The following is a 25255-nucleotide window of genomic DNA, read 5'->3' on the forward strand; positions in this document are numbered from 1 at the left end:
CCCTAGAAATCAAAACACTACTGTTCAATACCATTACAATCTTCCTAATCTCCCTCTCCTCTTCCACTTACACCGACAAGGTTCAACGCACTCCCTGACACCATACCCTCAATCGACCAATTTAAAAAAAAAAAAAAAATGGAACCTAAATCATCTTCCGAAACCGATTACCTACCAACATATGGAAACAGACAATCTGCTATGTAATGTAATGTAACCAGATTTACCTTCCAATGTTATTATGTCTATACACTCATTCTGTTATTAAGTCTATACCCTCAACCTGTATTCTCCAATGTCATGTACCCTCCTGGAAATGTCCAGTTCTCTTCCTGTGTAATCCGCTTTGAACCGCAAGGTACAAGCGGAATAGAAATCAGTAATGTAATGTAATGTAACTATTACCCAAAGAGAGAAACTGGGTAGTGTTTAACACTTCACTTCTTCAAAAGGATTGAAATCACTCCATAGAAACATAGAAACATAGAAGATGACGGCAGAAAAGGGCTACAGCCCATCAAGTCTGCCCACTCTGCTTACCCACCCCCAGTCTATGCCCTAATGACCCAATTTCCTTATCTTGACCCTCGTAGGGATCCCACATGGGTATCCCATTTATTCTTAAAGTCTGGCACGCTGTCTGCCTCGATCACCTGCACTGGAAGCTTGTTCCAATGATCAACCACTCTCTCTGTGAAGAAATACTTTCTGGTGTCGCCATGAAATTTTCCGCCCCTGAGTTTGAGCGGGTGCCCTCTTGTGGCCGAGGGTCCCTTGAGAAAGAAAATATCATCTTCCACTTCGACACGTCCCGTGAGGTACTTAAATGTTTCGATCATGTCTCCCCTCTTCCTACGTTCCTCAAGAGTATAGAGCTGCAATTTGTTCAGTCTCTCTTCGTACGAGAGACCCTTGAGCCCCGAGATCATCCTGGTGGCCGTCCATTGAACCGATTCAATTCTGCGCACATCTTTACTGTAATGTGGCCTCCAGAATTGCACACAGTACTCCAGATGAGGTCTCACCATGGCCCTGTACAACGGCATTATGACTTCAGGCTTTCGGCTGACGAAACTTCTATTGATACAACCCAATATCTGCCTTGCCTTAGATGAAGCCTTCTCCACTTGATTGGCAGTTTTCATGTCTGCACTGATGATTACTCCTAAATCTCGTTCTGCTGAAGTCCTAGTTAAAGTTTCTCCGTTCAAGAAGTACGTCCTGCATGGATTTCCGCTTCCGAGGTGCATGACCTTACATTTCTTAGCATTGAAGCCTAGCTGCCAGGTTGAGGACCAACTTTCCAATGTAAGCAGGTCCTGCGCCATATAATTCTGTAAACTGCATTCACTTACTATATTACATAGTTTGGCGTCATCGGCGAATAGTGTTATTTTACCTTGAAGCCCTTGAGTCAGATCCCCTATGAATATGTTGAAAAGGAGTGGACCCAGGACTGAGCCCTGCGGCACTCCACTGGTCACCTCCGATGTTTTAGAGAGGGTACCATTAACCACCACCCTCTGAAGTCTGCCACTCAGCCAATCATTGACCCATGCAGTTAGTGTCTCTCCTAACCCCATCGATTCCATCTTGCTTAGCAGCCTGCGGTGTGGGACACTGTCAAAAGCTTTCCTGAAGTCCAGGTACACGACGTCCAAAGACTCTCCCAAGTCCAACTTTCTTGTTACCCAGTCAAAGAAGCTGATGAGATTAGATTGGCAGGACCTACCCTTGGTGAATCCATGCTGACTGGGATCCCGAAGATTCCCTTCATTCAAGATCGTGTCCAATTTGCTTTTAATTAGTGTTTCCATGAGTTTGCACACTATTGAAGTGAGACTCACCGGTCTATAATTCGCAGCCTCTGCCCTGCAACCCTTTTTATGCAGAGGAACGACATTAGCTAATTTCCAGTCCAGGGGAACTTTCCCCTTACTTAGGGAGAGATTGAATAGCTCAGCCAACGGTTTCGCCAGGACATCGCTCAATTCTCTGAGCATTCTTGGATGCAAATTGTCTGGTCCCATGGCTTTGTTCACCTTGAGTCTTGCTAGTTCCCTGTAAACTTCACCTGGTGTGAACTCAAAATTCTGAAATGGGTCTTCTGTGCTTTGTGTTGCCTTCAACTGGGGACTGTGTCCTGGTGCCTCACAGGTGAAGACTGAGCAGAAGTATTCATTCAGTAGTTCGGCTTTATCGGAATCTGCTTCCACGTAACTTCCGTCCGGTCTTCTAAGGCGTACTATCCCGCCTGTGTTCCTTTTTCTGTCACTAATATACCTGAAGAAGGATTTGTCCCCCTTTTTAATGTTTTTTGCCAGAATTTCTTCCACTCGAAGTTTTGCCTCCCTAACTGCCATTTTGACCGCTGTAGACCTGGTCCTATATTCTACTTTTGCCTCTCTTTTCTCCGTGCGCTTGTAGGAGAGAAACGCTTTTTTCTTCTCCTTAATGAGGTGCGAGATCTCCGCGGTGAACCATTGGGGTTTATTGTTTCTTTGTCGTTTATTTACTGATTTTATGAAGCGGCTAGTTGCTTCATGTATGGTTGATTTCAATGTTAACCACTTAGCTTCTACATCATCGGTCTCCGCTTGGTCCTGCAGCGTCTGATGGACGAAATCTCCCATGCATGCGAAGTCTGTGCCCCGGAAATTGAGTACCTTTGTTTTCGTGTTTGATCTAGGGAAGCCTTTCCTAAGGTTGAACCATACTATATTGTGGTCGCTGGAGACTAGCGTATCTCCTACTGAGACCTCTGAAACGCTTTCCCCGTTGGTGAGTACCAGGTCGAGGATCGCCTGGGCCCTAGTGGGCTCCGTTACCATTTGTTTGAGACGTGCTCCCTTTATGGAGGTTAAGAGCCTCCTGCTACCGCTGGTTGTCGCTGAAAATGAGTTCCAGTCTGCATCAGGCATATTGAAGTCCCCTAGCAGTACAGCTTCTCCTCGTAGAGTGATATTCTCTGTCTTCAATTAATTCTGCGTTCATGTCTTCCAGTTGTCTTAGGGGTCTGTAAACCACACCTAGATACAGGCATTTTTCTCTGCCTCTTGCCAGGTTTACCCAGAGGGACTCCCCGGTGTACTTGACATCTGTGATCCTGGTGGTTTTGATGTCCTCTTTAATGTATAGAGCTACCCCCCCTCCTAACCTGCCCTCTCTGTCATGACAAAGTAGATTGTAGCCCGGTATAGCCATATCCCACCCAAGTGAGTCCGTGAACCAAGTTTCAGATATTTCCACCACATCTAGGTCGGCATTCCTTATTTCAGCCTCCAATTCTAGAATTTTGTTACCTAAACTGTGTGCATTGACATACATGGCCCTCCATATCTTGTGTTTGCTAAGTCCCTGTGAGGCGTATCCTACCCGAGTCGGTGTGACTCCCAAAGAACTGTTTGCAATGTGGGTACTTACCTTGGACATGGACTTGGACACTCCAAACACTCTTGTAAAATAGCTTTAAAAATGATTACTCAAAACATATTCTCAATATCCCATACACCAGGGGGTTCTTTTTATATTTTGCTGGAGTGTAGAAACTAAAACTATCCCAGAGAGGAATATCAGAAATTCAGTTTAGTAACAGTACCTGTGTTACTGACAAGTCTACCTGAGGTTTTGGTTTTTTGGGATTTTTTTCAAATGGCACAGATATTTTATGTATGTTACACACACAAAATATCTGTCCCATTAAAAAGAAAAAAGTCCCCTACCGACGATGACGGCCCTTCCCAACGACCCCTGATAGACACAGTCCTCCCAAGCCAGGCCATTGGCTTAAGCCATTGTCCCCTCTGAACCCAAAACAAATGGCAGGAGGGATGCCCAATCCCTCCTGCCACACAGAACACCCTCGTGCCATAGCCCCCCTGTGCCAGGCACACCAAAGCTACTATTCCCACAACCCCCCCTCCCCAAATGGCAGGAGGGATGCCTACTCCCTCCTGCTACCAGACGCTCCTCCACCCCCTCGATCCTCCCCTGTACCATTTAAAAATGTTGGAAGCAGGAAGCCCACTCTCAAGCTCCTACTGTGGGCCCACCTGTCTAAATGCCTTCCCGGTGCATCATGTGATGCATGGGGAGGGGCCAAATCCCTGATTGGTTTAGGTGTTTGAGTCAATCAGGCCTTAGGCACCTCCCTCTGTATTCAGGATACGGAAGGAGAAGCCTAAAGCCCTGATTGGTCAAGCCAATTGGTCAAGCCAATCAGGGCCATAGGCTCCTCCCTGGATGCAGAGGTGCCTAAAGCCTGATTGACTCAAATGTCTAAAGCCCCACCCTTTGGGAGGGGCCTTAGGTTTCTGAACCAATCAGGGTCTTTGGCCCTCTCCCTGTGCATCACATGATGCATCGGGGAGGGGAAGACCCGTCATTTAGACAGGCGGGGCTGAAGCAGGAGACAGAGAGCAGGCTTTCTGCTTCCAACATTTTACAAAGGTACAGGGGAGATTCAGGGGGAAGTTCGGTGTGGGGTGGCCAGTGGCAGGAGGGAGTGGGCATCCCTCCTGCCATTTTTTGGGGGATTGTGGGAGCAGTGGCTCTGGGGTGCCAGGTGCAGGGGGAGGCATGGCATAGGGGTGTTCTGCGTGGCAGGAGGGATTGGACATCCCTCCTGCCATTTTTGGGGGGTTCGGTGGGGGGGAGACGGTGGCTGGGGGTGCCTGGCACCGGGGAGGGGGGGTTCTTTTTATAATGATACAGATTGTGCTTATGAAACAGGCACACAACATCTGTGCCATTAAAAAAAAAAAAGAAGTCCTAACAGCAGTGACAGGAGCCTGCTTCCCCTGACACTGCTATTAGGGTTCTGTGCATGTATCAATCGCTCACTGAGCAGTTGATTGGTTGCATTTGCATGCAAATGATTTGCACCTCCGTGCATGCAAACTTGATAGCTCATCGATCACTGCTGGAAATTGGCCAGAGAATTGGTCAACAGCGATCGAGTCGGTATCTTTAATGCATCTAGCCCTTTATCTGCTGTAATTTACTATGTATGAAGCATTTAGCACCTCCTATTTAGAAGGTGGTAAGGGCTTCTGTGCTAACTTCATGTTACTTGATTAGCACACAGTACGTCACATTAATTTCTGTACATTCTCCATACCCATTCCCTATCCATGCTCCAACTAGTTCTTTTAACATACAATTTAACACACAGTAAACTTTAAAATACTACAAAAATGGTTAGTGCATTTGTGCGTTAGTTGTTACCACATGCTAAACCACATGTTAACAGCCTAATGCTCTTTAGTCAATGGTTCCCAGAGTGCACTAATTCACATTTGAACATTCTAATACAGAATGGGATAAGAGAGGATAGAGAATAAAGAGCAAATGGGTGAGGACTGCGTCTTACACTTAATGTACAGTAAATTATTGTTAATGGGATAATTATGGGACACAATTAATGCCATCTGAATAAATGTAGCTTATTGCATTATGTATCTACAGTACAATTACAGGAAGATCGTAGGAATTAATACAACAATTAATACAAAGGATTTGCAGTTGCTACTCATTAATTTTGACAATGAACACATGGTAACAGCATGATATGTAGTAAATATACTCTTTATGATCATTGCAACTCAGCAAAAATAAAGTAATATCTCCCACTGTTAGATTTCCAGAGATGAAAATTAATTAAAGGTGAACTGAGATATAAATAAGTAATTTCTGGGGGGTTTTCCATGGTGGATTTGTATTTTATATGAAAACATCTACTTGATTTGGAAATATTATTAAAAATAGATATGGCTTATAAATCTAGAGTTGTGCAGTTAAGCTACAGTGATGCTTTGTGCTATATTTACAAAATATATTTTTACAAGTTTAATTTTCTGTGGACTTATCTGTTTCCAACAGGTCTCATGTACAATAAATGAGGAGTGAATCAAGTGAATCAAATACAGTAGTAGGTTCTTACTGATATTGCAGTCAATATCAGCAGAAAGACTTACTAGCAATGTAATGTCTTTGTAAGCCTTTCTCTTGAGTATACCTTTGTCTGTTGTGGTTATGTCATAGGGCCTGTTTGTGTCTGGCCTGTAGCAGAATTTAATTTTGTCAATATAGCATGCATTGAGCATAGCGTGAAATACAAGACTCACCTGTTGTTCTGTAACATAATATAGCCATAGCTTTATAATCTTTGCTTTGAGTTTAATGACATTAAAAATGTAAAGATTCTGCGCTATACGTTCATCATGAAATGATACCATCTGCATTAGGACTGTACCGAATATTTGTATTCGATTCAATTTGGTCCCAAACTGCCCCTACTACATTATTTATATTTGGCCGAATAGCAATTTAAATTTGAACACAAATAATCTGGGGCTCTACTGTGCTAAATCCTACTGAAATAAATACTTGGAGGGACATAATCAAAAATGTGTCTAAGTCTGAGGTTGGACGTTTTGTGCAAAACATCCACAAACCCAGCAGGAAAAATGCCTATTTTCAAAGCTGCCAAACGTCTATCTTTTATTTTTTAAAATGAGCAAGGTATAAATTTTGGTCCTTAGGATGTCTACCTTTCTCACCCATTTTCAAAAATAAAAACATCCATGCAAAAAATGTACAAAAGCAAGTTTTGTAGATCTACCCACCAACTTCCTTGTCTGATCACGGCAGAAGGAATCCCCATCAGCTGAGCCAGTTTTGGGAGGATTCCTGGTGACTCAGCTGATGGAGATTCCTCTTACCAGGATCAGCTGAGACACTCCTTCCTCTGACATCCCCCTGACATCTCAACATCCCCCTGATATCCCATACCTCCCCTGATATCCCAGTCCCCCCCTACATCCCTTCAACATTCCTGGGCCCCTCTCCCACTTCCCCAGACCCCCCCATACCTTTAGAAGAGCAAATGGCAGGAGGGAAGCACACTCCCTCCTGCCTACAGGTCGGCTTGTGCTTCAATGACCGTGGCTTCCCCCTCCCACTGCATCTTGGGATGAAGTGTGAGGGGCTGAAGGCCCTGATTGGCTCAAAATGGTGAGCCAATCAAACGCTTCGACCCCTCCAATTGCATCCCATGATGCAGTGGGAGGGGGGAATCCCCGGTCATTGCAGCACATGGCTCTGTAGGCAGGAAGGAGTGAGCTTCCCTCCTGCCATTTGCTCTTTCAAAGGTACGCGGGGTCCGGAGATGTGGGAGGATGCCCAGGAATGTGGGGGGATGTGCGGGGTGGAGATATCAGGGAGGTACGGGATAGCAGGGGGATGTTGGGATGTCAGGGGGATATCAGGAGGATGTCAGGATATCAGGGAGATGTCAGGGGAAGGGGTGTAGGACTCCGTGGTTCAGCTGATCCTGGCATGGGGATTCCCCATCAGCTGAGCTGCCAGGAATCCCCCCAAAACCGGCTCAGCTGATGGGGAATCCTTCCCTACGGGTGGTTTTTTTTCCACTCTTTGGATGTTGGGAGGAGGTCGTGAGTAAGGAGAGGGGGCGGGGGTTCATGTCTTAAATCCTCCAGTAGTCTTGTCAGTTTGTGGACCTCTGTGGAACTTAGACGCAACTCAAACAGGTCAAACTGTCAGCGTCTAAGTTCCCTCTAGGAAAGTTTTGATTATGGTTGGGGTACGTCCAAATTGAAGCACACCTGATTCCCGCCCCTAACACACCTCCCATGCTCTCTGGATGCACAGCAGCTTAGAATTGCTGCTATACATCCAGAAAGTTGGTTTTGATTATCGCCTGTTATTAGGACATCCAAGTGCTGACTTAGGCTGATTTTTGGACATTTTAAACTTTTGATGAAGATCCCCTTGATCTCTGATTTTACGTTGCTTCTTTTATTATTTATTATGTTAAAGCTCAATGCCCATTATTCATATTCAACATTTTTATTCGGCCAAATAATGTTTTTCATTATTTGTATTCAGCCTGAATACTAAAATATGCCATTCGGTACAGCTCTATTCTGTACCGCATACACACTGTATAGAATGGTTCATAGACTAAACTTACAATGTTGCTTCTTATTAATACAGACCTGTTGATTAAAATACTCATGCATAATAAAAATACTGTTTTCAGAGTTCTCTGTTCTTTTCTAGACATGCTTTACAGGAAGTGCTAGCGAGTGCCTTATGTCAACACTGACTGCGCCTTTTTTCAACTTACACACCTAACCTCCAGTTGCTAAGAAAATACCATGTGTAGATTCCACAGTATTAAAAAAAAGACACACATTGACTGTATTGTATACTGAACATTTCTGCTTCTGAGTCTTCATAAGTGTCTATTTTATTGATGATGTGGAGATACACACTCTATTTCTGACACACACAACAAGCACCAAAAATATATACCCCCCCAGACACAAGACATCCTCTGATTTACACTTATACACTATCAGAGAATTTCTGTTACATAAACTCACAAACACTCATAATACACAAAAAACAATGCAAGCAATCTCTTAAGTTCATAAAAGCTGTTGGCATGTACCCATAAATTGGCCTTCTACAAAATACCAAACTAGAACTCTTGCTTCTGCATATACACTCTTGCATACATTGTCTCTCCATATCTCTCAAACACAAATATTTTGGAAATGTGTTCTTATTATAAAGTACATCTTTGGAAATATTTTTTGTAGTCTTTGGAGTACATTTTTTACTCATACAGGAAAAACTTTACTGCAGTTTTATTGGTTTTTTTTAGAATCAGCTTTAGAGCTATAATTACATGCTAGTGTTTAAACAGTGCCACTCAACTGATAATTTTTAATTTGAATGTCATGGTAATTTTGATGGTGCAAGGAAAGTTCTTTAGGGCTATAGCAAATACAGCCTCAAATATTTCCTTGTCCATCCTATCTGCATATTTTGTGGCTAAGCTAAACGCAGTCCCCCAGATTCTATACAGGTCGTTCAAATTTGGGCATGGATCCCAGATCCGCGTGCAAACTAATTAGTTAATGAGCCATTAACAATCAATTATTGACAATAATTTGCACTAATTAGGACTTACACACAGATCTGCCTATGCGCCATTCTATAACACTGTGAGCTAGATGCATTAAACAGGATCTTGGTCCGCTCCAATCCAATTTTGGGCCAATTCTAAAAGAGCTATCAATGCACTAAAACTTTTGCATGCAAATGATTGACACGGAGATTCGTCATAACCCCTGACTTTCCCATCCAATTCATTGCTGTGAGAGTGGCTCTCACACATTCACAGAGCTGGCAAGGGAAGTCCCAAAGCAGCCTTCTGCCACTCAGCTGTTCGGGGCAGGAAACTTTTTTTCTTTCTTAATGGGCACAGATGCTATGTGTGTGTTACACAAGCACAATATCTGCCCCATTAACCACCCCACCCCCGCCATCTCGCTGATGAACCAGTATTGTGGACCAACTCCCCCCCCCGACCGTGCAAGAGAAAATTGGCAGGAGGGATGCCTGATCCAATCAGGGCCTTAGGCCCCTCCCGTGCTTCACATGGGATACATAGGGAGGGGCCCAAGATCCTGATTGGTTCAGATGCATGAGGCCCCTCCTCTTGGGCCCCTCTCTGTACATCACATAATGCACCAAGGAGGGAAGGCCCGTTATTTTGGATCAGCAGGCCTTGGAGCTAGAGAGACTGTGCTTCCCTCCTCCTTCCAATTTCTTAAATAGGTACCGGGGGGAGGGGAGAGCATCTGGTGGCAGGAGGGAGTGGGCATCCCTCCTCCTTTTTATTTTTTTGGGGGGAGGGGAGGGGATGGTTTGAGGGGCCTCCACTGGCAAGAGGGAGTGGACATGCCTCCTGCCAATTTTCTCTCATGGGGGGAGCCACCATGGCAGGAGGGAAGGGAGCATCTTTCCTGCATATTTTCTTTCCCGGGGGGGAAGTTGGCATGGCAGGAGGGAAGTGGGCATCCCTTCTTTCTCTCGCAGGGGTGAGTCACCATGGCAGGAGGGAGTGGGCATCACTCCTCCATTGTCTCTCACATAAGGGTGGGGTCGGCATGGCAGGAGAGAGTGGGCATCCCTCCTGACATTTTCGCTGCCGCGGGGGGAAGTTGGTTCCTGGTGCTGGTTTGTCGGGGGGATGTTGGAGAGGGCCATCATCAGCAGGGGTGGGCTTTTTTCTTTAATGAGACAGATATTGTGTGTGTGTATGTATATGTGTGTACCACACACACACAGCATCTGTTCCTATTTTTTTTAAAAAGGGCTGAACTATCGGTGACAGGTAAGCAACTAGTCTTGGATTGCTAAAACCCCTGGGTATTTTTTTTTTGTGCATTGCCAAGCGATGTTAGTGCATCAATCGCTTGGCTATTTTGCATGGGGTTTTAGCTAATTTGCATGGCCGGATCGGAAAATGGGGAATCAAGGGGAAACCACGCGTTGAGCCATTTTGTGTATTGGGTCGGCAAATGTGGTAGTTGCTAAAGCAGTCAAAACTTGATTAGCAACGATCGCTGACTTTAGTGCATCTGGGCTTGTGTTCCTAAATGATCTTACTCGCAACTCAAAAGAGGGTGTGGTCAGGGGAGAGGCATGGGCAGTTCAGGGGCGTTCCCAAAATATAAACACAGTGTTATAGAATAGAGTCATTTACATGCCCAACTGCCTCTAGTTGTGTATTGTGCACAGGAATCCACACTAAGCACTATTCTTCAAAGGTTGTTTAGCGCTAAGCAACCTTTATAAAATTGGTGTTTAGCACGGATCACAACAGTGCCTAACTTTGGGCACCATTTACAGAATCTGGTCCAATGTGCCAAAGAAATAATAATTATTCATTGTGTTAATAGCAATCTACTGTTGCATGAATACAGCATATATCTGTTGCACACAGCTTTTTTTCATATATTTTGATACTGAGATGTCATTTCAGTATCATTATGAGAAGCATGCTTTCTCTTCTAAATGCTTGTTTTTTGTTTATTTGATTAAATGCTAAATATTAACTTGAAGAGTTAATATATATCCTTCAATAGAGGCACCATTTCTGAATAAATGTTTGAAAGATATCGTAAAATATGGCCTGCATTGGACAAACTGTTGGTAAATAAAGTTATAGTTTATTTGCATTTAACAAGATCTATAAAAATATGTTTAAATACTTATTCCACTTACAATATTAATCTACTTGCATTGAATGGACAATATATTTATTAATGAGAGCTTTAGAAGAAACACTAAATATCAGTTTCAAAGGATGCATGGCAGAAAAGGGATTTCAAGTATTGTAGTAAATCCAACTAGCAAGGGAGCGTGTTATGGGCAGATTAGGGTGGGCCTAAAATCAGGATGTCCAACAACAATTGCTTACAGGAAGAAACATCAAAGCCTAAAAAGAAGGATGTCCTTAGTTGGAAAATATATGTGAGATGGGCATCCATTTTAGAGCTGGACGTCTCTATTCTGACTTGGACATCCTTTAAAAAATGCCCTTCTGAGCCAGTTTAACACGTAATTAGAGAGTAATATTTAGGTGGGCTACTATCATTTTCAATTACTTGCGTGAATGACAGTATTCTGTAAATTTAAGTATACAAATAGCACTTAAATTTAGGTGACCTCTTAAAGAAACCTTCTTCCCAATGTGCAGTGGTGACCAAAAGGCAAATAAGGTGCTAGGAATTATTAGAAAAGGAATGGTAGATAAGACTAAGAATGTTATAATGCCTCTATATCGCTCCATAGTGTGGCCTCATCATGAGTATTGCATTCAATTCTTTCACCGTATCTCAAAAAAGATATGGCTGAATTAGAAAAGGTTCAAAAAGAGCCACCAAGATCTTAAAGGGGATGGAACTCCTCTCATATGAGGAAAGACTAAAAAGGTTAGGGCTCTTCAGCTTGGAAAAGAGACAGCAGAGGGGAGATATGATCAAAGTCTACAAAATTCTGAGTGGTGTAGAATGGGTACAAATGAAATGATTTTTTTACCCCATCAAAAATTACAAAGACTAGGGAACACTCGATGAAGTAATAGGGAAATACTTTTTAAAATCAATAGAAGGAAATATCTTTTCACTCAGAGAACACTTTGCCAGAGGAAGTGGTAAGAGCAGTTAATGTAGTTGGTTTGAAAAAAGGTTTGGACAAGTTCCTGGAGAAAAAAAATCCATAGTTTGCTATTGAGACAGACATAGGGGAAGCCACTGCTTGCCCTGGGATCAGTAGCATGGAATGTTGTTACTATTTGGGGATTTTGCCTGGTACTTGTGACCGTATCGAGGTGGAAGAGGACATCTTCTTTTTCAAAGGCCCCACGGCAACAAGAGGGCATCCGTGGAAAATCAGGGGCGGGAAACTACACGGTGACACCAGGAAATACTTCTTCACCGAGAGGGTGGTTGATCACTGGAATGATCTTCCACTGCAGGTGGTCGAGGCCAGGAGCGTGCCTGATTTTAAGTCAAAATGGGATCGCCACATGGGATCTCTTCACAGAGAAAGGTAGGGGAGGGTTATTGGGGTGGGCAGACTTGGTGGGCCGTGGCCCTTATCTGCCGTCTATTTCTATGTTTCTATGGATTGGCCACTGTAGTAACAGGATTCTGGACTAGATGGACCATTGGTCTAACCCAGTATGGCTATTCTTATGTTCTCATGGTGTTATACTGTGCATTGAAATTTACTTAGCTTTAAATCTAACTCCTTTCTGCTAATCCAGTCATTCACCCACAGATGGAACTTACTGGATATCAATCATAGGTCTTGCTAATTTGAACCAGAAAATCAGAAATTAATAACAATAATCCAAGAGCTTGTCATTTTCCCTTCATTACCTAGATTTGCATGATCACATTGTGATGTAATTTAACATCATATATGAGTGAATTGCAATCTTGATTTTTTTTGTTCAGACCATTGTCAATGTGGAATGATTTTTACACCAAATCAGTGGTTCTCAATTTATTTCTCAGAGCAAGTTTTCAAGATGCCTATGATGAATATACATGAGATACATATATTGAAGACAGTACACACAAATCTATCCCATGCATATTTGTCATGGAGTGTGCTCCAAGGAGTGGGTTGAGAATTGCTGCATTAGGTAACCAGATGACATCATGAAAACATATTGATTTCCCATCAGTTCTGTCTTTTTCTACTATCCCAGCGCAGTTTGAGATTCATGGTTTTAGTGTGTTTATTGTGTCTATGGAAATGGTTCTCAGCCCAGTCATCAGACCATACCCAGTCAGTCAGCTTTTCAGGGTATCCACAGTGAATATGCATGAGAGAGATTTGTGATTTTGTGTACAATGGAGGCAAAGCAATGCAGATCTGTCTTGTCGTGCATATTCATCGTGGATATACTGAAAACCAGATTGGCAGGAGTGGGTTGAGAACCCTGGTATGAAAACAAATCAAATCTGCCAAAAAATAATAGGTTATCTTTTCCTCCACATACCTGAAGTCATTTGATCTTGCTGAGTTTTATACATAATATTAGAACCAATGGTAATAATGAGTAAAATCCTTTAGCATCTGCTTTACATCTTAGTTTCTATTAGCTTATGTATTAAAAAAAGCCACTTTGATCCTGAGGAAATTTTATATTAAAAATATTGATCAATAATATACAGTTTCTTGCATATTTGTTCTAGTTTTTTTTAAAAATGGTTTGTTTCTTTACACCTAACCTCCTGAGTTTATTAGTAAAACATAATCTTATCCATGTCTCTTCAGCAATGGACATTAGTGTAAAGTTGCAAATATAAGGCCTCTTTTACAAAGCCATTTAGCACAGGCCGCTGCAGTAACAGACCCAAAGCTTCAGGACCGTTACCATGTGGCAGTTGCTAGTGCAGCTTTGTAAAAGGGAGGGGGGAATAATATGAGAGTAGTACTAGAAAGAGAACACGTGAGTGCTGCAAACTCATTCCAGCCAATATGTCCATGAACAAATATTGAGAAGAAATAGCATATTAATTCTAACGTTTAATTTTTTAAAAAATTATATAGGTTTTTAAATATGTGATAGCAAAATTGCAATATATTAAATTAGGAACTGTTATTTTTACAATATAAACTAAGGTATATCTGTCTGGATATAAAACAGAAAAAAGCAAATAAATAATCAAATATAATTAAGCTTTCTCAGGGCAAGAGTTCTGGTGCCTGTTATTGAAAGTATCATTGTTTCTTCTGCATTATCATCCACTATATTGTTCAAAAGTACGGAAATTGAGCCTGATTTGTTCTCCTTTGTAGAGCCAAGCCGAGGCACACTACAAAGGCAGTAAGCATGCCAAGAAGCTTAAAGCACTAGAGGCAACGAAAAGTAAACAAAAAAGTATCTCTTCCAAGGACAGCGCAAAGGTTATTACAAGTCCTGCCATTCCCGTCACAGCCAACAACAAATCAGGTCAACATTCGCTTTTCTTTTCTTGAGTCTGATTACACTTGAGCTGTCCATGACTGCTGTTTGAATATTAATATACATTTTGTTTTCAGGAGAGCTTTGTCTTGGTACCAAATATGGAGAAAATATTTCAGCATATCTAGTACAGTATGTTGTACACAGTAAACTCTTGTGTTAAAGGGTAAAGTTTCTCAAGATAATATTAACCTACATTAATATAACCAATAGGACATTCAGTTTTGTAGGTTTGTACTGAAATATACTTAGAAACCCGGTTACTAAAACTTACCCCCTCTTCTATTAAACTGCGCTAGCAGTTTGTAGCGCAGAGAGCTGCACTGAATGGCCCGCGCTGCTCCCGACGCTCATAGGAACTCTATGAGCGTTGGGAGCAGCATGGACCATTCAGTGAGGCTCACCATGCTAAAAACTGCTAGTGCAGTTTCATAGAAGAGGAGGTTAGTGTGCCTAACCATGCCTAACCTATAGATGCCAATCAGCACATTTGTCAGTCAGCCATCCTTCATAGAATGACGCCTAATGGCACCTAAGCAGACAGGAGTTGCTAGGTGTCCTAGAGGTAGACTGGGTTTTGTGTTAAATGCCAGCAACTCATGTTCAACTCCTAGCGACTGGATGAATTTCAGATCTAAAAAGAAATTGGTTTTGTGCTAGTCCGGTAAGATTGTCCATCATTATACCCATGGTTGTTTTCAATGTGTCCAACCATCTAGTTCAGGGGTCTCAAAGTCCCTCCTTGAGGGCCGCAATCCAGTCGGGTTTTCAGGATTTACCCAATGAATATGCATTGAAAGCAGTGCATGCACATAGATCTCATGCATATTCATTGGGGAAATCTTGAAAACCCGACTGGATTGTGGCCCTCAAGGAGGGACTTTGAGATGCCTGATCTAGTTGCAGGTCACCCTCTTTGCCTGGTTCCTTCAATCTTCCCAAACATGATATCCTTCTCCAGTGATCTCTCTCTTCTGATGATGTGACCAAAATAAGACAGGCGTAACTTCATCATTTGGACTTCGAGTGACATAGTTGGTTTGATCTCTTCCAGAATTGATTTGTTAATTCTTTTGGCAGTCTACGGCATGCATAAAATCCTTCTCCAGCACCAAAGCTCAAATGAGTCAATCTTCTTTCTGTCTTATTCTATAGTGTTCAGATTTCACATCCTTAATTGACCACTGAAAAAATGAGTGTGTGGATAAGTCTATTTTCGTTTGGAGTGTTATTTCCTTGCCTTTGAATACTTTGTTGAGAGCCTTCATTGACGAGTGGCCAAGTGCTCTTCTGTAGAGTATTTCTTCCCTGCTGGTTGCTTCTTTATTTACAAAAGAACCCAAGAGATTGAAATCCTTTACAACTTCTATCATCTTCAAGCTCAAAATCTTCATCATTTTCTGTTTCAGTTCTAATCCCATGTTATGACTTTCAACTTTGACTTTTCGCAGTAGATACAGCATGTCTTATTTGCTGCTGGTGATGAGCGTTGTATCATATGCATAGCATAGGTTATTTATATTTCAGCCACCAACTTTGAAACTGGCATTCTCTTCTTCCAAATTTGCTTTCCTGAAGATGGCTTCACTGTAAAGGTTGAACAGGTAAGGTAAGAAGATGCATCCTTGCCTGACACTACATTTTACCTGGCATAATTTAACAGGGCCGTTCTCAGACGCCTAGCAATTCCTACCATGCCTAGTTTCTGCTCTTAACTACACCTACCTTTCAGGTAGGCATTCTTAGGTGTCAAAGGGGCACCTCAACTTAGGCATCACTAGGCACCATATGGAATTTCACAACCAACTTTTAATTGATTGTTTGTTTGTTTTTTTAATTAAAGATCAGGAGAGCACTTACTTACGTCGGGATTAACTGGAGGAGACTCTGCTTTCTTGCCCCGTGTCTCCCGCAGTAGCGGTAGGGCTTTGTTGGTGGCCCATAGGGCAGGCACTGGAAGAGACGGACCCCTGACATCATTGGGTCCGTCTCTACTGATCTCTTCAAATTCAACACCGCTGCCGCAGTTGCGGACACAAGGCGTGCCCAAAGGGGGACATTCTGCCCCTTGAGATCCCCTTGGAGCAATGAAGAGCTGAGGAGCAGGAATTTAAGGTTGTATTATATTTAAACTGTCAGGACATGGGGAAAAGGAAAATTAAACCTAAGAGTTCAACACCTGCTGTATCTGGTCCTATGGACAGGCATTTGACATTATCAACGGATAATCCTCCACAAATTTCACTTGATATGAATTCTCCTATATTGGGAGCATCAATGAGCCCCCTCGAAATGATTCCTCCCCTTCATCCAGTATCAAGTGATAGTAGGAATATAAACCCTGCTATTTCCACTGAATATGTGGTATCCTCTACTCAGATAAATAAATTAACTTTTACTGGAATACCTAAATCACTTGAATTTTCAGGTGTAGTAGAGGACCAACCACCAACAGTGGAAACACAAGATATTACCCTTAAAGATTTCTGGTTAGGTATTTCTAGAGTAGAAGGGTTTCTCAGAGAAATAGTGAAACAAACAGTGGACTTTTCACAGTCTGTGTCTCAAAAGTTTGAAAATGTGGATTCCAATTTAGGTTGTTTGGATAAAAGATTAAATGTGGTAGAAACTCAAAGTAATACATTACAAGCTGTCTCAGTATCTGCTGTTAAGGATTCTACGGTGATACATTCTAAAATGGAATTGATGGAAAATATGTATAGAGCGAGGAATCTCCGCTTGTTTAATTTCCCAGTAACTCATTTATTATCCTCAGAAATTTTGTTAAAGAAATTTTTTAAAGAAATACTGGGATTACCCAATGCGGAAAATTTCCCAATAAATAATTATTACTAATGTTCCTCAAAGGAAAATAGAACCCGCCCAGGACCATCTGGTTACAATGAAATAAATTTGGCAGAATTTTTGGAAGATAGTCAGGATGTGATCCAGAGTAGGTCCACTATGGTAATAATATGCATGAGTGAGATAGATAAAATGTTAATAATGAAACTTTACTTTAAAAATAGGTTGACAAAATTTTGTGGAGACTTGGTTAGAATTTTTCCAGATGTCTCAAGAACTACGCAATTAAGAAGGAAATAATTTTTTTAAACTAAAAATAAGAGTTTTAGCTCTAGAGGCATCTTTTAATTTAAAATTTCCTTGTAAATGTCTTGTTAAATTAGAAGACATTGAATATATTTTCTGGGATCCCATTCAATTGCAACAATTTTTAATAGCTCGAGAACAGAAATGAGTTTTTGTTAATAGAAAGCTTTCAGTTTCACTACTGAAAAATATGAGGATGTAAGAATCCCAAAATAGTAGGGACTGGTTCTAGACTTGTAAGGATGAGTCATGAACCAATTCCTTCGTTTTTTTCTTCTTAATTTGTCTAGTTGAAATTGTAATGTGTCTCCCCATTGTTGTGGGCTTGGAAAGGAATTTTGTATGAAAAATTAAGTATTGTGAATCTTGTGTAAGAAACCTTTTTTTCTTGGTATCATCTGATATTGTAATCATTAAATTTAGCAATAAAAAAAATTAAATTAAAGATCAATGGCATGGTCAATTATCATGCCAGCTTGTTAAATCAAGTTGGGTTGTGTGCAGAATTTAGTTAAATGTTGCTAGGCATCTTTGATTAAGGTGCCTAGCAGTGCTTAACCTAGGTGCCATTTATAGAATCCAGCCCTAAGTATAAAATAGGACACCCAGCATTTAGTGCATATTAATGTCTGTTAATATGCACTAGACTTTAGTAAAAGTGACACTTAATTTTTAAAGAGTAGTATATTTCAGTCATCAATTCAGTGAACACAAGTTTCAGTACATCAGCTTCCAGACTATTTAGTCTAAAATTGAAAAATGACCAGGTGGCTACTTGACCTGGTCAGGTTGACAGGAAGGAAATTTCCAGGGTGAGCATCCTCTCCTAAAGGAAAAGATTCTCAACCTGCAGTTACAAATTAATTAGACACAAAAGGCCTGATTCTGGAAACAACGCCTGCCATGGTAGGTGCCTACCACGTGTCAATCACCAGTAGGTGCTGCATCCAGAATGGCTCTTAGTTTTAGTATAGATGCCTTAAATGTTGGCCAGTGTTTTACAGGCCTACATTTAAGGTGTCTGACTTGCAACTAAGGAAGCGCCTAGACATGCCTACAGATACCTAAGGCCACTTCTGGCATAAGCCACGTCTATTCCATCCTTAGGCATCTGTTTGGTACATTGATTTTTTTTTTTAAACATGTCTCAATTGATCCGTTAGACAGTGGTAGGATGCCTACCACTGCCTACAATTGGGATACCATTTTTAGAATCAGGCCCAAAGACTATAATATAATGATTCAGTATCAGATTTATTAATAGAAAGATGATAAATAAACAAGACTGTGTTTGTGTGAGAGTATAGAATTTCCCATCTCTCCTGTCTCCTATACTCCAAAGTTAGACTTTCAGATTATTACATTTATAGCTTCTTTTGCATCACATCCACTGTTTAACATGTTTAGATAATACAATAGCTAAACAGATCATATTATCTTAGTTAAGAGCTGACTGTTGGAAAACAGCATACACAACATTTGTGTTACTTCCTCCTTAAACTGCATACATATATTTATTAATATAAGCTTTTAATTATGTTATCCCTTATTTCATCTTAGCCTGATTATTACTATATCTTAGTATTTCCATAACACTACAACTTGATGTTATCACATCTCTCTGTTAGAATATAAGTATACACACATATATAATTGTTATCCCTAGTTCATTAACAAGCAATGTTTCTTCAATCAGCATTTTATGTTTACTTCTCTGAAGCACTACATAATTATATTACCTTTTACTTTAATTCTTAATGTAGTACTCATCATTTCTTCATTAAAAATAACTATATTTCTGATTTTAATTTCTACACACATGAGCTTTGAACATTCATCTCTAGTTGACAATAGTGAACTTTACAGTATTCTTATACTCTTTGGAATGTATGTGACTTCCTTTCTAGCTAAGGAGCCTAACCATATTTTATGAAATTCAACTATGACAACTTCTATTTTCTTAAAATCTGTTTATCTCAAAACTAAAAATAACTACTGGTCACAAGTTTCTTTTAGAAAATGCTCTTGTATCAGGATCACTACAAAATTTCACATTTTATTCAGTTCAGTTACCTGTCACAGTCCAGTTGAATTAATATCATTCATAGTATAGGCCTAAGTGTGAAACAAAGATAGATCGAATTCACCCTCTCACTCCAATGTTCCATATCTTTCCTGTTGTTTTATTTATCTCCTATTACTATTACTACTAGTACTACTACTGCTATTAATTATTTCTAGAGCACTACCAGATGAATGCAGCACTGTACAGAGTCGCAAAGGAGACAGTCCCTGCTCGAGTGAGCTTACAATATAAACAATCAAGACAGACAAACAGGATGCCAGTGTAGGTAGTGGGTTACAGTTAGAGGAGATGGTTAAACTGCTGCCTAGGGTGGAGAGCAGAGAACAGAGGGGAGTAGGGTTATGAGTTGAAAGCTGTCTGCCACAGACCACCCCTAACCTAGCCAGCTGGAGCCTATATTTAGTGACATTACCCAGTTAAGTGCCTTAGAATATAAGCAGCTGCCCAGCTCAGTGGGATTTTACCTGACAGGAACCTATAATGAAAGTACTGTTGAGTGACGATGTTCCTGAAATTGACTTAATTGAGAATTTCAAAGTTCCAAAAGTACAATTGAGTAATCCATATAAAAATAAGGTAATCCACATAAAAACCTAAAGAACCTAGTCCGCTGAAAGCGTAGGACCCAACATGGCCCGTGTTTCGACAAGATAGTGTTCTTCAGGGGTCCCTGAAAGTCCTATGGTGGTAGATATGTGGAGTAACTAGTGTTTGGAAAATTGTGAGGAAAGCGCTGCTTAAACCAAAGCCTTGGTCCTTTAGGTTTTTATGTGGATTACCTTATTTTTATGTGGATTACTCAATTGTACTTTTGGAACTTTGAAATTCTCAATAAAGTCCATTTCACTCCACAGTGTTTATTTGGTTTCTCTTGGAATTTCTTCTCTGTGGATTTCGTAGGATCAACTTTTTTGTTTTTTTTCTTGAGGAGCCTATACTATCCAGATAAACCTCCACATCTGGATTATGGTAATGCACTGTTGTCAGGGGTCACTATCTAGTCACTTAAACACTTGCAATTGGTTATTTCAGAATTCAGTAATACATTTAGTATGCAAAGTACAGATATTTGATAATTTTACTCCTCATTTGCTAGAGCATCATTGGCTATCAGTTAAGTTTAGGATTCAGTCTAAGTTGCCAACATTGTTTCCAAGTTTATTCAAAGTTTGCTACCCTACACATCAAATTAATTGTCAAAGCAGGTTACAGGTAATCAGTAGATAGAAAGAGATAGAAGTAAAGGAGCATAAAGAATAGGTAGCCAAACAGGTTGAAAAAGCAATGGTTATTTTGGAAATTGTTATCTTGGCTATGCCCACCTGGCCCACTACCTCCAGCTCAATTACCCACCACCAGTTTCCATCTTTATCATTCTTAACCATGTTATTACTCCTTGCCACACCAGTAAAGCTTGCAAAACTTTATCAAAAGTTAGTATTTAAAAATGGAATAGCGAAATAAACACAACTTTGAGGTTAAGAGAACTAGACTTTCTTTGATTCTTCCGTAAACATTTAAAAACGTAGTTATTCACTAAACTGTAAGTTTTCCTCTTTATTAATTCCCTTTAATATTACATACTGTAAACCGAGTCGAGCTTTATTCCTATATAGATGACCCGGTCTATAAATTCAAGTTATAAGAACATAAGAATTGCCATCTCCAGATCAGACCTTAGGTCTATCAAGTCTGGCGATCTGCACATGCGGAGGCCTCGCCAGGAGTACTCTGGCATAGTTTTGGTCCCCATATCACTCTATGCTTCTCATAGGGAGATGTGCATCCACCTTACCCATACCTGTATCACTCTATGCCACTCTTAAGGAGATGTGCATCTAGTTTACCCTTAAATCCTAGAACGGTGGATTCCTCAATTACTTCCTCTGGGAGAGCATTCCAGGTGTTCACCACTCGCTGCGTGAAACAGAACTTCCTGATAGTTGTCCTAGACTTGTCCCCCCTCAGCTTCAGTCTGTGTCTTCTTGACTGTGTCACATTGGACATTGTAAATAACTGTTTTTCCTGCTCTATTTTCTCAATTCCTTTCAGTATTTTATAAGTCTCGATCAGATCTCCTCGCAGTCTCCTCTTCCCAAGGGAGAGCAATCCCAGTCTCCTAAGTCGTTCCTCGTAATCCAGGTTCTCCATACCTTTCCTTAGCTTCATTGCTCGTCTCTGCACCCTCTCCAGCACTTTTATATCCCTTTTTTAGGTATGAAGACCAATGCTGGATGCAGTATTCCAAGCGTGGTCTGACCATGGCTCTGTAGAGTGGCATTATAACTTTCTCCAATCTACTCGTGATTCCCTTCTTTATCATGCCCAGCATTCTATTTGCTTTTTTCGCCGCCACCGCACATTGCACCAACGGTTTCAGGGTCCTATCTATCAGTACATCCAGGTCCTTTTCCTGTTCGGTCTTTCCCAGAGTTGCACCTGACATACTGTACTTGTGTTCCTTATTCTTTCTGCCTAAATGCATCACTTTGCGTTTTTCCACATTAAACTTGATCTGCCCATTTCTCCAATCGACTCAAGTTGCTCTGGAGTTCCTAGCTGTCCTTCCGCGATCTGATTGCCCGGCATAGCTTTGTGTCGTCTGCAAACTTGATGATCTCACTGGATGTTCCTTCTTCTAGGTCATTGATGAAAATATTAAATAAGATGGGCCCAAGTACCGAGCCCTGGGGTACACCACTAGTCACTTTCTCCCAGTCTGAGAACTTTCCATTTATGCTCACTCTTTGCTTTCTGTTCTCCAGCCATTTGCCTATCCTTCTTAGTATATCTCCCTCTATTCCATGGCCTTGTAGTTTCCTTAGAAGTCTTATATGTGGAACCTTGTTGAATGCTTTCTGGAAGTCCAAGTATATAATATCCACTGGTTCTCCACCATCAATTTGTCTGTTCACTGTCTCAAAAAATTGAAGTAGGTTAGTCAAACATGATTTCCCTTTCCTGAATCCATGTTGACTGGCTCTCATCAGGTTGTATGTGTCTAAGTGCCGGACTATGCTATCTTTGATCAGCGCCTCAACCATCTTTCCAAGGACAGAAGTGAGACTCACAGGTCTGTAGTTGCCTGGCACTCCTCTCGATTCTTTTTTAAATATCGGTGTAACGTTCGTGATCTTCCAGTTGTCCGGTATCTGTCCTGTTCTAATTGACAGGTTGGCAAGTTTTTGCAATAGTTCTCCGATTTCAACTTTCAGTTCTTTTAAAACTCTCGGGTGAATTCCATCTGGTCCAGGAGATTTATCACTATTAAGTTTGTCGATCTGGTGGTGAGGCTGTCCTCTACGACCCCCTTGAACACTTTCACTCTTTCAGGTATTGTAGCGGTGTCCTCCTTTGTAAAGACAGATGCAAAAAAGGAATTCAATCTGTCTGCAATTTGTTTGTCATCCTTGATGCACCCTTTTCCTCCCAGGTTGTCCAGCGGTCCCACCACCTCTTTATTTAAAGTATATCATTGAGCATAAAATACAAACTTTGTATGGGTGGTAAATTAATTCATCATCCAAAAACCAAAGCTCCTTTCATGTAACAAGTGTTCTTCATAGAGAACAGGATTAATCAGGTTTATAGATGGTGCCAGAATGGAACAGATCTCTCGGAGCTCAGCATTACATGTAAAGTACTAATCGTGTGGCCATTCCTGCATGTAGCAGTTTCCTTTTACCCTCAGTTAGTTCCATAACTCAGGAAGGAGTACAGCTCTCAGAGAGGTGGAAAGGGCTATATGCCTTATTATTATTGCTGTCTATTCACAGTAACATAATAAATGATGGCAGAAAAAGACTCTCAGTCCATCTAGTCTGCCCAACAAGGTGGTCAGTTCTGCACCTGCCACTCTGTGCACACATAGTTACCCATGTTTAAATGCTGGTTGTGTAGTCACCACCTTGCCACGTTACTCTTCGGATTTATTTGCAGATCACCTTATAAATTTTAGCAAATGGCCTTGCATCACTCAGCCAACTTTATCATCACTTTTATTGACAAGCACTCCCTTATTGGCTGAAGCCTCTGTCAAGACAAGTCACTTCGACATTTTTCCAAATATTTTGGTCACTCAAATGATCACCATTTGGTTTCACTTATTTTGAAGAAACAACTTTCACACTTCCACACTTTGGTTTTATCCTCATTATATATGTCCTGCACACTCTCGTTGCTTTTACAATTTATGTTCATATTATTAGGACCCCTGAGGAAGATATTTTTTCAAAACTCAGACCGTGTTGGATCATTACCCAGAACTGATGTGGAAAACTTACGCCTTTTACCATGTGTCTCATTAACTGAATAAAAGCCTGCATCACGTACACCTACTCTGCAGTTTTTCCTTGTTGTTATTGGTGTCACCACCTCGCCAATCATATAGACAGCCAAACATGATGGGGATGATACATGATTATAACCAAGATTCCAAGTATTGGACAGTATTCAATGTGCCAGTCAAGATGCCTTTCCTTCCCCCCTAAGCTGCACAGTACCCCCACTCGCTGTATGTTACAAATAAAATGATCTAACACACTACAGTTGTTGAAACTTTACCTATCTTTCAGTGGCATAGCGAGGGTAGGTGGTACCCAGGACGATGGCACCCCTGCTCCTTCCCTACCCCCCACACCATGCTTGGGCTCTCCCCCTATGTACCTCATTAAATCTTTGCCAGTGTGAGTAGCTTCTCCAGCCTGCTGCTTGCATCAGCGTTGACTTTCCCTCTGATGTCACTTCCTGGCCCCATGACCATGAAGTGATTTCAGAGGGGAGCCAGGTTGGCATGAGCAGTAGGCCCGCTCCTTTTCAACATATTCATAGGGGACCTAACTCAGGGGCTTCAAGGTAAGATAACGTTATTCGCTGATGACGCCAAACTATGCAATATAGTGAGGGACGGCAATTCACCCGATAGTATGACACAGGACCTACATTTGTTGGAGCTTTGGTTCTCGACCCGGCAGCTGGGCTTCAATGCTAAGAAATGCAAGATCATGCACCTCGGCAGCAGAAATCCGTGCAGAACTTACACCTTGAATGGTGAGACCTTAGCTAGAACTTCAACAGAACGAGACTTGGGAGTGATCATCAGCGCAGACATGAAAACTGCTGATCATGTGGAGAAGGCTTCATCTAAGGTAAGACAGTTGTTAGGTTGCATCTGCAGGAGTTTCGTCAGCCGGAAACCTGAAGTCATAATGCCATTATACAGAACCATGGTGAGACCTCATTTGTAATACTGTGTGCAATTCTGGAGGCCACACTACCGAAAAGATGTGCTGAGAGTAGAGTCGGTGCAACGGATGGCCACCAGGATGATCTCGGTGCTCAAGGATCTATCGTACGAGGAAAGGCTGAAAAATTTGCGGCTGTACTCACTCGAGGAACGTAGGGAGAGAGGAGACATGATTGTGACGTTTAAGTATATTACCGGCCGTATCGAGATGGAAGAAGAGATTCTCTTTCTCAAAGGACCCTCAGCCACAAGAGGGCATCCGCTCAAACTCAGGGGAAATTTCATGGCGACACCAGGAAATATTTCTTCACCGAGAGAGTGGTTGATCCTTGGAACGAGCTCCCAGTGTAGGTGATCGAGGCAAACAGCATGCAAGAATTTAAGAGCAAATGGGATGCCCATGTGGGATCCCTTAGAGGGTTAAGCCAAGGGAACCTGCCACCAGGAGTGG

At 41.5% G+C, this 25255-nt stretch overlaps 1 protein-coding gene across 4 annotated transcripts in view; it reads left to right on the forward strand.

Moving 5' to 3' along the window:
• The window catches only part of LOC117361387 (zinc finger protein 385B-like), a 463954-nt gene that overhangs the window by 361794 nt on the left and 76905 nt on the right, over window positions 1-25255 (forward strand). For all 4 annotated transcript variants that reach the window (XM_033946634.1, XM_033946631.1, XM_033946632.1 and 1 more), the window contains exon 4: window positions 14197-14350. In XM_033946634.1, coding sequence (XP_033802525.1) covers window positions 14197-14350 — 154 coding nt within the window. The remainder of the gene's footprint in view (window positions 1-14196; window positions 14351-25255) is intronic.

This window comes from Geotrypetes seraphini, chromosome 5 (genome assembly GCF_902459505.1).
Source record: "Geotrypetes seraphini chromosome 5, aGeoSer1.1, whole genome shotgun sequence".
In the NCBI taxonomy this organism is placed as follows: domain Eukaryota; kingdom Metazoa; phylum Chordata; class Amphibia; order Gymnophiona; family Dermophiidae; genus Geotrypetes; species Geotrypetes seraphini.